At 36.3% G+C, this 13622-nt stretch overlaps 1 protein-coding gene and 1 pseudogene across 2 annotated transcripts; both read left to right on the top strand.

Annotated features, from left to right (window-relative positions):
* The first annotated feature begins 2570 nt into the window (after window positions 1–2570).
* On the top strand, window positions 2571–2972 carry LOC133082272 (small ribosomal subunit protein eS26-like; annotated as a pseudogene).
* A 3156-nt stretch (window positions 2973–6128) lies between these two features.
* HMGN5 (high mobility group nucleosome binding domain 5) lies at window positions 6129–12950 on the top strand. 2 transcript variants are annotated; one of them, XM_061179050.1, is made up of 6 exons: window positions 6129–6204; window positions 7948–7977; window positions 8523–8552; window positions 8801–8854; window positions 10657–10794; window positions 12111–12950. In XM_061179050.1, the coding sequence occupies exons 1-6, from the start codon at window positions 6190–6192 to the stop codon at window positions 12804–12806; spliced, it is 963 nt and encodes a 320-aa protein (XP_061035033.1). In that variant the 5' UTR covers window positions 6129–6189; the 3' UTR covers window positions 12807–12950. The 2 variants fall into 2 exon arrangements, with proteins under 2 accessions (XP_061035033.1, XP_061035034.1); XM_061179051.1 differs by lacking the exon at window positions 7948–7977 and having other exon boundaries at window positions 6166–6204.
* The last annotated feature ends 672 nt before the right edge of the window (window positions 12951–13622 follow it).

The following is a 13622-nucleotide window of genomic DNA, read 5'->3' as shown; positions in this document are numbered from 1 at the left end:
TTCTAATCAACCCTCATTGATGGACAGTTGGACTACACCAAAAACCTGATCTATCTTTTCTTGAAAATAGGCTGTAGTCTCATATGGGCAGCGTATTTATCAATTTTTTGATTAAATTTTTTTTTGGCCGCGCTGCATGGCTTCTGGGATCTTAGTTCCCCAACCAGGGATCCAACCCTAGCCCACGGCAGGGAAAGTGCCAAGTCTTAACCACGGGACTGCCGGGGATTCCCTGTTAATTCTTTTTTAATAAATTATTTTTACAAGGATAACCAGCATTAGTGAGCTTTCTAATGAGATAGAAGAAGCCTGGAGCATTAAGATAAATTAAAATACAGAAAGCCAAAAGATAATTGTTTTAAATTAAAGATGCCACTGTGTTAGCATACCATGATACTCACACAACTTGTAGAAGTGTCCCAATATACATTTAGTAGTTTATAAGCTATGGACTAACATCTATGCTTCTGTAATATAAAGCTGATGGTAAAATATTAAAAAAATTTTAAGATTTTAAAAGTCTCATATTTCATGCAAAAACAGATATTAACCATACCAAAACACAAATTAAGTTCAATAGATAGGACTTCCCCGGTGGGAAGTGGTTAACGGTCCGCTTGCCAATGCAGAGGACACGGGTTCGATCCCTGGACGGGTAAGATCCCACATGCTGCGGAGCAACTAAGCCCCTGTGCCACAACTGCTGAGCCTGCGCTCTAGAGCCCACACATCACAACTGCTGAGCTCGCATGCCACAACTACTGAAGCCCGCGTGCCTAGAGCCCATGCTCTGCAACAAGAGAAGCCACTGCACACCACAACGAAGAGTAGTCCCCGCTCGCCGCAACTAGAGGAAGCCCGCGCACAGCAATGAAGACGCAACGCAGCCATAAATAAATAAATAAATAAACTTATTAAAAAAAAAATTCAATAGATAGAATTTAGTAAATTTAAGGGAACCAAAAGCCTTTATCCCTAAAGTGACAAACTTTGAAACTCTTCAAATAAATGAGGACACCTACTGGAAGTTGGAAATCTTTGAATAATTTTAGCCAAAGAGAAAGCTCATCTGCAATTTTATTTGAAAACTTCTTTGCTGGCAAAAGAAAGAGGACAGCATAGGCAAGTATTTGTCAAGTTCTAGGAGAAAAACCCACATTCCTTGGAATTACCTTAGACCAAAAAGGAAAAAGAAGAAAACGTGAAAGTAGAATTTCTCTTCCCTAAGTTTTCTACTTTCTTGAGTTAATTGAAACTGACTAGAGAATCAAGTTTAAGATTATAGATGAATGGAGGATCCAGTGAATAAGCATAAAAAAAGTATCTGAAGTAGGCTGATGGCCAGCAATTGAACAAAATTTGTATTTACCAAATATGCCACATAGTTACTAACATTTCTGTATAAGTTGTATAATTGTTAATATCACAACCATAGATACATTTTTTAGTACAAAACCAAAAAAGCCTGCTGTGCATTCAATAGATGATATTGGGCATGTCATTTAACTCCCTGGACTACATTTTATTCATCTGTATTCCAAGGGGATTAAACTAAAAAATCTTCAACAGCCTCCTTTAAGCTTTAAGGTCTGAGAGCCTAAAAATAGGATTTCCTCAAATAATTACTTTAAAAATAGGTAAACATTTTGCAATTAAAAACATAAAATTGTATTATATTCCTTTTTCCCCTAGAAAGCAGCCTCATTTATTTTTACCTTTGGAAACATACTTTCCAGATCCTTCATATCAGGGATCGCTCATTAATTCACTATTTTATTATTCTCTGGCCTGCTGTGAATAAACATAGGATATGGGAAGCTTTGGGTCTTCAGGATTGTAATTCTTCCAGAGTCTCAGGTACGTGCTGTCATCAATCTAAGCAAATTCCTCAGATCAATCTTATATAAGGCTCAAAATAAGTGTATTTATGTATTTTGGCTCACTGTAGTCTTACCATTTATTTTGCCCTGTGAAAATACCAAGTGACAATGTATTTAAAACACAGATTTTAATTATATAATGGAAGTCTTACCTCATTATTTGCAAACAATAGTAGGTAGTTCTCTGACATTTTTTCATTTTTTAGAAATATAATAATAATAATGGTAATGGATGAGGCCAAAATTAAACATAATTTAATATGGAAAAGAAGATATTCATTACTAATCAATCAGTATTTTTGAGATCCCATTGCATGCAAAGCTGTATATGGAGAAATACTTTGAATTATGCAACATATATATCATTTTAAGCTAGAATATATAGAACATTTGATGACCTCTTTTACCTTAACTGCCTAACATCCCTTTTCTCATAAATACTTAATACTTTCTTTTGGATTCTCTGTCTCAAACAATTTAATGTTGGTGTCTTTCCTTTATAATTGTTCATATCTTCCTGTGTCATTTCCCAGTGGTTACTAAATGGGCATGCTACAGCTCCTGTAAGTTTTGAGGATGGCAGTAGGCATTCTTAATACCCAGGAGAAATTAGAGAGCCCTGTGGAGAATTGTCCAGCAATTACCTTCATAGTCATGAATAAATAATTTAAAAAAGAGAAATAGCTCCTCTTTCGCCTCCTCGCTTCCAAGATGGCCAAGAAAAGAAGGAACAATGGTCGTGCCAAAAAGGGCCGTGGCCACGTGCAGCCTATTCGTTGTACCAACTATGCCTGTTGCGTGCCCAAGGATAAGGCTATTAAGAAGTTCGTCATTCGGGACATCGGGGACATTTCCGAAGCGAGTGTTTTCGACGCCTATGTGCTTCCCAAGCTGTATGTGAAACTGCATTACTGCATGAGTTGTGCCATTCACAGCAAGGTAGTTCAGGAATCGTTCTCGGAAAGCCCGGAAGGACCAAACACCTCCATCCTGATTTAGACCTGCTGGTGCTGCCCCACGACCTCCACCAAAGCCCATGTAAGAAGCTAAGTCCTTAAAGACTAAAGAAATACTGTTCCCTGGAAAGACAATAAAGTGGAAATTATACTTAAAAAAAAAAGAGAAATAAGCCAATGTATTTTTTTTAAATGAGCCAAAAAAATTCTCACTTTGACAATTATACAAAAAAAAATTACTTAAGGAATAATTTATCAATTTTAGAAAAATAGTTTTTAAAGTTAGCAAATTCTATAGGAGATATGTAGAGTGTAATGTGCTAAGAAAATATTTAGGTAAGGAGAAATAAGTATACAAAATTTTAAATCAACGTGAAGTTATACGACTGAGTGGTTGGGGAGAAAATAGAAAATATCAAAGCTTGCTTGTGTCATATGTGTGGTATAATTTAAATTCTATAGTGTAACAAGAAGGTAGAATCTTTTAGGGATGAAATGATTGGATAAGACTTTTGTCAAAGAAGTGATATTTGACTTGGGTCTGAACAGTTTGATAGACATTTGATAAGCAGAGATATAAGACAATGGGGCTGCAATCGGAGGTAAAAATATAGCAAAGGCAAAAAGCCTAGGGTAGGTTGGTTTCTACAAAAGACTACCCTGGTTAATGGTTGGAAAAAAGAACATGGTGGTGGGGGTCAGGAATTAGAGAAATGTTTCAACCTTAGAAAATTTTTGTATGCATGCATGACTATTGTTTCAATCTGATAGGACATAAATCACAGATGCAACAGGTTAGACTGCAAGGAAGGGAAATGGACCAAAAAAGAAAATTGCTCACAAACTTAAGAGGAATCTTAGACCCCGCTGACCTGCACATTTCTTCTTTGCCTCCAAACTAAGCCTTACCTCCCAAGACTCCTCACGATCATTTATTTCAATCCACCTGGACTAGTCATTCTGTTCCCTGAACAAGTACAAAGTTTTCCTGCCTCTGCATTTGCTATAATAGTCTATCCAACGGTTCAGAGCCAAGTCAAATACTACCTCCTCAACAAAAACCTTCTCCAGTGATCTCAGTCTTAAACCATAGTTCTCATCTGTTTTATTATTGAACTTAGATTGTACCACTCACATGATACAAGCAACCTTGATTTATAAATGTTTGCATCTGCTTGCTTTATCCTACACAATTATAAAAGTTCTTAAGGGCAGAAACCATGTAATGCAACTTTGCATACCACAGCGTTTTGCAGTTTCATAGGCTAGTCTATAAAATCAAAATCCAACTCACAAAATAATGCTAAATACGAATTTGTTGAGTGTGTTCCAGTGTTGACACATTTTTCATTCTCTTCATGTTTCTCCTTATCCTTATGAAGCAATCCTTATATTGAACCCAAATTTTATGTTTACTTTCTAACTCTTGGAAAATAAAATGATTGAAACACATCTAGGCTCACCCAGTAATGCCTTCACCATAAGAGTTAAAGAGGCATCTAGAGAATCTAGGGATGATCCCAATAACTGTGGGGAAAGGAAGCAATTTAAATGTCTTTCTGATTTACCTGCTTGAATCAGAATGTAATATGAGGTTGGAGGAGGGAAATTGAGCTGAAAACAGTCTTTACTACCTGATCTGTTTAACTCCACACTGTAGGTGCTGGGGAAGAATGGGTAAAGGTAAAAATGATGGGTTCTTCTGTTAGGCTGTATTTTAGTTTGAAGGGATGGTTTGGTATTCTAAAGCAGCTATGAATATTTTTAAAACTGATGATTGCAATTTTTTAATCCACATGAACACAAATGGATTTATTCCTTTAAGTAACTGTTCAAAGGGTTAATTTCCTTTTTTTGATTAACCTTCCAGCATAGGGATTTCGTCTGTGGTTGAAACAAGTTTAAACCCAATTAGCTGTTACAAAAGCCAAAATAAGGCATTGGGAAAAGGTGCTTCAGGATCCTACATTTTTACGCATAAGTATCCTCAAGTACCTCATTCACCAATCCCCACCCCCACTCTCACAAACTTTAGGTCTCAGAAACTAACTTGGGAACGCAGATAGAAGCCTCTTTTAGAGTAGAAAGCTACCTAATGATGGCTAGGACTAGGGTGACGTTAGGGGGCACTCTCCTTAGGCACAAATTATAAGAGGCACCCCAAAACTCGATAATGAAGATAAATTTTTAAAGCACTATTTTAAAGACCTAACTAATGCAAAAAAAGTCCATGATGAACAAACTATCAATTTTAAATAAAATCAAGATCTTGCCCTGCACTTGCATGATTCACCTCAATTGCCTCATCCTAATCTCCTGAGTTTGGGGCACATCCTTAAATTTGCACCAGAGGTGAGTGCTTTAATTGCTTTATCTGAGTCCAGGCTCTTGAGTCCTAAACACTTTCATGTATGGCACCTTCCCGAGTCCCTTCACTAAATGCCACGTTTGGATTCATAATCCATTGTATCAGCACTTTTCCTCGGGATAGACCTCTGTTATTACAAACCTCACGCGGGGTCCCATTGAATTCCTGGTGGACTCCCACCAAGTGGGATAATGGTATCTATCAAATGTCCCCACCTTCAGGCTCCTCCTGCTCTTACAGCTCCCAGTTTGTTGCTCTCCATTGGCGGGAGACGCGCCGTTTGGCACCCTGATCCTGCCAGGACTACAATTCTGCTTTGGCGGAAAGTTCCCACAACCTGAGAAACAGCTCCACTCTTTTCTACTTTCTGAATGAGTGCTCCTCTCAGTTCATCTACATCATTCTGCCAAAGGTAGAACGGAAAGACTGGAGCCTAGGCTCAATAATGTCCCTAAAGCACTTTGTCTCCAGGAAGTAAAGTGGGGCTTTTAGAGACCGTGGAGAAAGCAAGTGCAATGACTTTCGCCTGTCATTACTACATAAAAGGAAAAAAACAAAAACAACAACAAAAAACGATCAAGACAATTCCAGCTTTCCCGCCGGTTTTATGCTTCAGCACTTTGCATCCACGAAGTCTGGGGGCTCCTCTACCCCACCAGCGGTCGGAGCTGGCAGAGTACGAGGGCTTCGGGCAAGTCCGTGGGCCACGCCCCCTGGGCTGGTCACCTCCCCTTATTGGCCTGACAGCCTGTCACTCCAATTTGGCTCCCACTCCTGCTAACCATTCACGTAGTTCGGTTGCGTCTGGTGCGTTTAATGTTGCCAATAACGAGGGATTTTTTTTTTTTTTTTTTTTTGGAGGCGAGCACAGGTCGTGCTGCAATTAGTTCATTCATTGAAAACTCAGTTGCTCTCTGAGCGGTCGGGTAGAGACTGCTTTCGGCTTTTTTCCTGCTGTTAAGATCTCCTCTAGAGAGCTGCAACAATGCCCAAAAGAAAGGTAAGTGAAATAGGAAGACAGAAGGGGGATTAGCGACTGAAATACATATTTCCTAATCGGCAGAGTTTTTTTTTTTAAAGCATTTTGGCTTCTAGTTCGATTTTGTGATGTGTTGAATGGAAGGGGAGGGAAGGGCAAATATCGGTTGGTGTAAGGTTGAGGATGGTCTCTCACGCAACTAGTAGTTCACTTTTGGCTTGTTTTGTTTAAGGGTAAGAATCACTTGAGAGGTGTCTCCATGCTGAATTACAAACAGCCATAGCGCTGTGCTGTCGCTTCCTACCCCACCCCCCCTTCCTCCGCTTACCCTATTGGAGAAGACTTCTCCCAACCACACTTCCAGGCACTAGTTTCCTCCTCAGCCTCCAGCTTTTCTCCGGGAACCGTCCAGTTTGGGGGAACGAAAGCCATGGCTTTCTCCCGTATTTGCCTTTGTTCTTCCCGTTTTCTTTTTCCTTTTTTTCCCTCCTCCTCTTCTTGTCATGCCAGATGGCTATGCAATGGTAATCCTGTGCCATTAGGCGGCGCAGACTTCAAACTGTCCTAGAGAAGGGAGAGATTCACAGCTGTAATTAGCAACTTTGGAGCTGAGAGATCTGGGACTCTCCAAGCTCACTCAGTGTCTAAAGGTGGAAGGATGATAAGAGAAATGGGTCAGATAAACTATTGCTGATGTTAGGGTAGCATGGATTTGTTCACTTTAGACGCGCAGAATTGATATGAGCTATTCAAGGGCTACAAGTCTCCTGCAAACCCTCACTTAAAAGATCGTGGTTTCTCTCTTGGACGGGAAATAAATTCACGCTCGGTGTTGGTTTGTTTTTTTTTGGGGGGGGGGAGTTCCCTTAGAAGTGAAATCGATCGCTGTTTCGTTGCTTGATAAAATTGTAAAACACTGTGCTAAGTAAGGCGTTATGATTGTTTTGGTACTATTCCTATCTATTCGTCCGCCTTCCATATTTTTAGAACATAGGAATAAGACTGAAATTCCCCGGTGCTCTGGCGCTGTATGACTCGTGCAATAGCTCGATAATTCCCAGGCTAAAGGACTGCTCAGATACGGAAAGCAATGGTTTCTAATCAACATCCCCCTGCCTGAGATTCCCGCCGCTGCGCTTTTCTAGGCTTGTGCAATGGGTCTTGCTATTTTACAGAGCTGACAGCAACCTTGTAGCAGGTAGTGGCGGGAAGTTTTAAAATCCGCAGCCGGCTTCTCAGAATAACGCATTGACGTTGTAACAAAGAGGGTCCCCCCACACCAGGGCATTGTGGGGGTTGTAGTTGTTGTATGCACAACTTGGAGGGGAGAATAGTCCATTTAGAAGAGAGGATCAGATAAGTACAATTGCATCTCGAGCATAAAGCTAAACAGACAGGGAGATTGCATGAAGCTCCGCCTTCATTCTGCCCGCCCCCACACTTTTTGGCTTTAACCCTGGCTACAACAGGTGGATTTTAAAATTAAAAAGGTTTGTTTTTAGGAGATGCAATTTACACAAAAGGATGAAATTGACTATCAGTTGTATAAACTTATGTCTTGGGAATTCATTTGCATCTTGGTGCACATTTGCACTTTAGTAGACAGCATGCTACTAGGCACTAACACGTGGCTACTTGAGCAGGAATCCAAGAAAAAGTCAAGCTGTTATATTGCAATTGCAATCTATAGGCAATATTTTCGGATCTATCAGTATATGTTTATATCGATGACCTTATTTCTGTGTGGTTTTCTCCCCTGTATAGGCTGCAGGTCAAGGTGATATGAGGCAGGAGGTGAGTTTCTTTAGTCTTAGAATCTGAAAAAATTCACTTGGTTTATAAACTTGACACATAAGCAGCTAAAAACTAAATGCTGGTTAGTATATTTGTACCATATGAGTACCAATATGGTATGCCAGTGAGCTCTCTCAGAAATATAGTAGGTATTGAAAACTCCAAACTCCATGGAACTTAGGACCTTGTGCTTAAGATCTGGAGAGAGCGTCTTCCTTTTAAGCCAAAGAATTGCTTTGTCAGTTTGCAAGAAGGGGCTGTATTTTCATTTCTAAATATACTCCTTGTTACTAGCCATTTGTGTTCATTTAGCCTAGCAATTGAAATTTAATTTGGGATTCTTTTTTCCTTAGCTGTATGAAGGGTCCAGAGGAGGGAAAAATCAAAACTTATATTTTTACTATGATATTTTTTAATCAAGTACACAATGCTTCTTAATGACAATATATACGTAGTGGTACACTAAATATTTTCACCACAATATAAATATTTCTAGTTTTGTGTATCCATAATTCTCTTAACTGATAATTATTTTTAACTTATAGCCGAAGAGAAGATCAGCCAGACTGTCTGCTGTAAGTAGTCTTTTTAAAAAGCTGCCCATGTATTGTAAAATGTAATTTTAAAATTCAGAGAATCCTAGACAATACTAGTTATTTAATACAAGATTTGTTTTTGATGTTTTAAGAAAAACTTTCTCACCAAGGAAATGTTTTTATCTTAGTGTTCAGTTTGAACTATACCCATTTATTTTAATTATGAGGCTGAATTTCATTGTTAGTGATCTGTCTTCAATTATGATTTCTTCCTTCTTTCCCCCCAGTTGCCTGTGCCCATTACACCAGAGTTGAAGTCCAAAAGAACATCAACTCCAAGGGTAAATATTCAGCATGCAATGTTGAGAGAAACTTGCTTTTCTTCAGAAATAGTTTTTTGGAAAGGCATACAGTTGATCATTTTGCTTTATTTTCTTTTCAGTTAGTGATATATTACATTATACATTATACCATATGGTACATGTCAGCCCTTTGAGTCAGAAATATTTGTTTGTGTTCTGTGGTTTTCTGCTGTGTTTCGGCATTTTCATTAGGAAGAGACAAAACAAAATTTTAGTTGGCTAGACCCATAAAACATACGTGCTTTTGACGTCATATAGTCATAATACCAGTACTCCTGGGGAAACAAAAGATGTAAACTCTAGTAACCAAAGTAATGCTTTGTGATAACAATAGTAACTAACATTTGATAATACTTTACAGTTTGCAAAGTGCTTTCACATACATTATTTTCAAATACACACAGTTGATCTCATATAGGCTTCTGTGCTCTAATGTTGTGGTTAAAGACATTAGAAATAGCCTCAATATTAAGTTCACTTTTTCCCCTATATTTATATTTATTTATTTATGTGTAAATATGTGTGAATATAATATGATTGTATTTCTTTTTTAGAACTGGTTTATTGAGGTATGATTGATGTTTTAAGGATAAGTTGAATTCTTAACATCATAAAATGTTAAAGCTAGGAGGAACGTTAGAGATCATCTAATCCCATCATTTTGTGGTTGAAGAAACTAAATTACAGTTGTATTCATAAAATGCTTTGAAATACTTCATTAAAAGATATTGCTAAAACTATGGCCATAGGTTTAGTAATCATAGTAAGTGACAACTGAAGAGAAAGGTTCTTTTTGGTTTTTCTCTATTTTGCATTTCCTTGTCACTATTTATAAAATTAAGTACTCAATTTATAAGTTGTTAAAATAGTAAACATTGTTTATTTCCTTTCAAAATAAAAGACAGTGATGATAGAATAAAACAGATAATATATAATCATGGACTTTAAAACACTTTACCCTCCTTGGCTCTCAGTTTCTCATGTATTAAAAGAATAAAACATATCTATATTGCATTTTACAGTTTCAAAAGTAATTTCACATATATTTTATCATTTGCTCCTTATTACATCCCTGTAGGTAGGTGGTATTACTCTCTTTTACATATGAAGAAATAAACACAAAGAGATTTCTGCTTTTGCTCAAGATCACATCAAGTAAGAAACAGATCCAGATTTAAAACACATGTTTGCTGGCCCCTGAACCCAGTGCTCTTTCTACTACATACACACTTAGGCAAAGAGCTTTCTTGGTAAAGAAATTATGATTCAAGTCATTCAGAAACTTGTAGACCCAAATATTGAATCACTAATGTCCGCAGGTGACCTCTTTCAAATATATCTAAATTGCTGCTCTCTCTAACATAGTATTTCTGTTAATTATTACCAATGGAGGCTCTGCAGTCAAAAACCCTGTTGCTAATTATTAGACATGACAGGGATAAACTGGTCCCCTCTAGTCAAAGAAAGTCAATTTATCAAAGTGTAACCTGATGCTAGCAATTGGCCCTGAGTAGCCACTGGTCAGCATTCTAACTTGTTGTTTCTCACCTAAAAGAAACTTTCTTTGATTTATATCAGGAATGTTATTCATTTTAATACCATTTCAGGTTTATAATGACACTGAAAGTGTCAAGTGATAATTTTGTTGATATTAAGTTTATATGGATATTTTAAAGCTTTTCTGTAAATTATTACAACAGCTGGTAAAATAACGGGCCATTTAATCAACACACCAGTTAAATTGTGTATTTATTTTTTTATTGTTCTGTGTTACTGGACAGAAAATGAAGACAAAAAATGATATGATGGAAAAAAACACAGATGCAAGTGCCAAAGCCATAGCTGAAACCAAGAAAGAAGTTGTTAAAGAAGAATACAACAGTGAAACTGCTGAAAATGGAGAAGCCAACATTATAGAGGTATCTTCCAATATTAACAATTTTGTCCATTTGAAAGTTTAACAATGGGTGCAACTGAAAGAAATCTTGTTTGTCTTGTAGTTTAAACATTGAAAATCATTAAATGAGTATGGCTCCATAGTGTCAGTCTGTCCAGGCTGCTGTAACAAAATACCGCAGATGGGTGGCTTATAAACAACAGAAATTTATTTCTCACAGTTCTGAAGGCTGGGAAATCCAAGATCAAGGCACCAGCATTTTTGGTGTCTGATGAAGACCTGCTTCCTGGTTTCTGGATGGCAGTTTTCTCGCTGTGTCCTGACATGATAGAAAGGGTGAGAGAGCTCTCTGGGGTCTCTTTTATAAGGACATAAATCCTTTTCATGAGGGCTCTACTCTGATGACCTTAATCACCTCCCATAGGCCCCACCTCCAAATATGATCACATTGGAAATTAGGTTTTATCATATGAATTTTGGAGGACACAAACATTCTGTTTATAACATATAGTATAATGGTATCTAAGGGGAAAAGAAAGAAAACAAATTTAAAATTTGAGAATTTACAGGTATGGGTAGTGGGAGCAGTGGGAGCAGATATTAATAGAACAATGCCAGAGATTATGACTTATTAATAATCTAATGACTGTCTTATTAAATACAGACCAATCCTCTATTGCTTTTGTCAGCACATGGGCTATTTGTAAATACCTTTTCAAGATCATATATGATTCTTCTTTCCTCTTCAGATTGCAAAACAAATCATTATGTATGTTTCCAATAGGTCTTGCTTTACATATTTAGCATACCACGTTTCTAGGTATTGTAGTTAAAAAAAAATGAGAATGGGATTTAGTGCCAAATCTATAAACCAGACCTATGCATGTAGGGAAAATCTTTTGTAAGTGATCCTATGATATATGGTAGAAGACTTTTCAAGTAACTTTTTACAAAGTAGACCTAAATCTCACCATTATAGAAATAAAATGTATTATTTCTTCAAAGAATATATTTTGTTTACATACATGCTACTCATTTTTTCTGTATTTACTCTGTTTCCTCATATTTGTAATGAAAATTATTTATATGAATAAGTTTCCCTGAATTTATTGTTCCAAATATCTATTTGTGCATGTTTGTGTGGAGATATTTTAATTAATCCTATTTCTTATAAGGTTTCCTTATGATGTGTTGTTTAGGAGGCCTTTTCCACAGGAAAATTACTTTCTTATAGATGAAGTATTATTTTTTCCATAAAACAGATATAATCCTAAGTATTTAGGGGAAATGGTTCCAAATTTACAAATATAATCTTGGCTTTTTTCTCTATACATATAGACACCAGCTCCTGAAAAAGAAATAGAGGAAATAAAAGAAGAAAAAATTGAAGATATCAAAGAAGAAAGAGGAGAAAAGAAAGAAACAGTGACAGCAGAAGGAAAAGAAGATGAAAAAGAAGATCAGAAAGGAGATGGAGAAGATCAAAACAAGGAAGAAGAGAAAGGAGAAGATGGAAGAGGGAAAGAATATGAAAAAGAAGATGAAGGTGGAAAAGAGGAAGAAGACAAGAAAGACACAGGAGATGAAAAGGAGGGTGAAGATGGAAAAGGGAAAGGAGAAGATGGCAAAGAGGGAGAAGATGAAAAAGAGAAAGGAGATGAAAAAGAGAATGAAAATGGAAAGGAGAAAGGAGAAGATGGCAAAGAATCTGAAGATGGAAAAGATGAAGGAGAAGATGAAAAAAAGGGAGATGATAGAAAAGAGAAAGGAGATGGAAAAGAGAATGAAGATGGAAAAGAGGATGAAGATGGAAAGGGGGATGAAGGTGTAAATGAGAAAGAAGATGAAAAAGAGAAAGGAGAAGATGAAAAAAAGGAAGAAGGAAAAGAGGAAGAAAATGGAAAAGGAGACAGGAAAGATGGAGGAGATGGAAAAGAAGATGAAAGCAAGGCTGAAATTGGAAAAGAAATAGCTGAAAGAAAAGAGGTCAAAAAAGAAAATGGAAAAAAAGTAGAGTCTCAGAGTATTGTTTAAAGCTGCCCTATATGGTTTCATAATTTGGTAATATGTACCTTCATGTTGTAATGTTAAGAGAGATGAATATTTTTATCAACTATTTTATAAACACAGCTTTTCTTTAGCATCAATTTAATTTCAAAACATCTTCATACTGGTTATTAGTCACAAATTTCCTAACATGAAACCTTTATCTATAAATTTTGTAATTATAATAGTGGAATATATAGAAAAAATATGTTTTCAACTTTGTCAGTGAATACACTTTTTCTGTAAGTTATGTGTTAAATCTTTGAATTTTAATTTTACTCCTATATGTGATAATTTCACAAAATGGAGAGATCCCAAAAGAATTTCCTCAAACATTCTTGTGGTTCTCTAGGTTACTTTTATAAAGAAGGTGAACTATTTTCATGTAATGCTAAGAATTATAATTATCTTTCCCAAATATAACTTTGATATTAGCTTGGGAAAAAATAAAATTGTAATTCCATTTTTAAAAGAAATACAAATGTTTATTTCAGAAGGGCAGTTCTGACAATATGTGTATTCACAAAATTTTACTGGATTTATCTTAATAAAAATTATCTTCAAAGATTATTGTAGTTTGTTATAACTCCAAAAATGTAATTAGTGAAATATTATAATGCTTCATTTTTTCTATTGTGATGTTCACAAAAACATTAAAAATTTTTTTGCACTGAGATAAAATAAACATAACGTAAAATTCACCATTTTAGCCATTTCAAAATATACAATTCAGTGGTTTTACTATATTCACAATGTTGTGCAACCACTATCACTATCCACTATCTAATTACAGAATATTTTCAT

The sequence above is a fragment of the Eubalaena glacialis genome, chromosome X, assembly GCF_028564815.1.
Source record: "Eubalaena glacialis isolate mEubGla1 chromosome X, mEubGla1.1.hap2.+ XY, whole genome shotgun sequence".
NCBI classification, from domain to species: Eukaryota; Metazoa; Chordata; class Mammalia; order Artiodactyla; family Balaenidae; genus Eubalaena; species Eubalaena glacialis.
This window is presented reverse-complemented; position numbering and strand designations above follow the sequence as displayed.

Bases quoted from the DNA above. Each gene is read 5' to 3' on its own strand.
- HMGN5 (XM_061179050.1), top strand. The intron at 7,978-8,522 runs GTGAGTTTCTTT...TTTAACTTATAG, and splicing joins AAGGTGATATGAGGCAGGAG to CCGAAGAGAAGATCAGCCAG. The intron at 8,553-8,800 runs GTAAGTAGTCTT...CTTTCCCCCCAG, and splicing joins GATCAGCCAGACTGTCTGCT to TTGCCTGTGCCCATTACACC.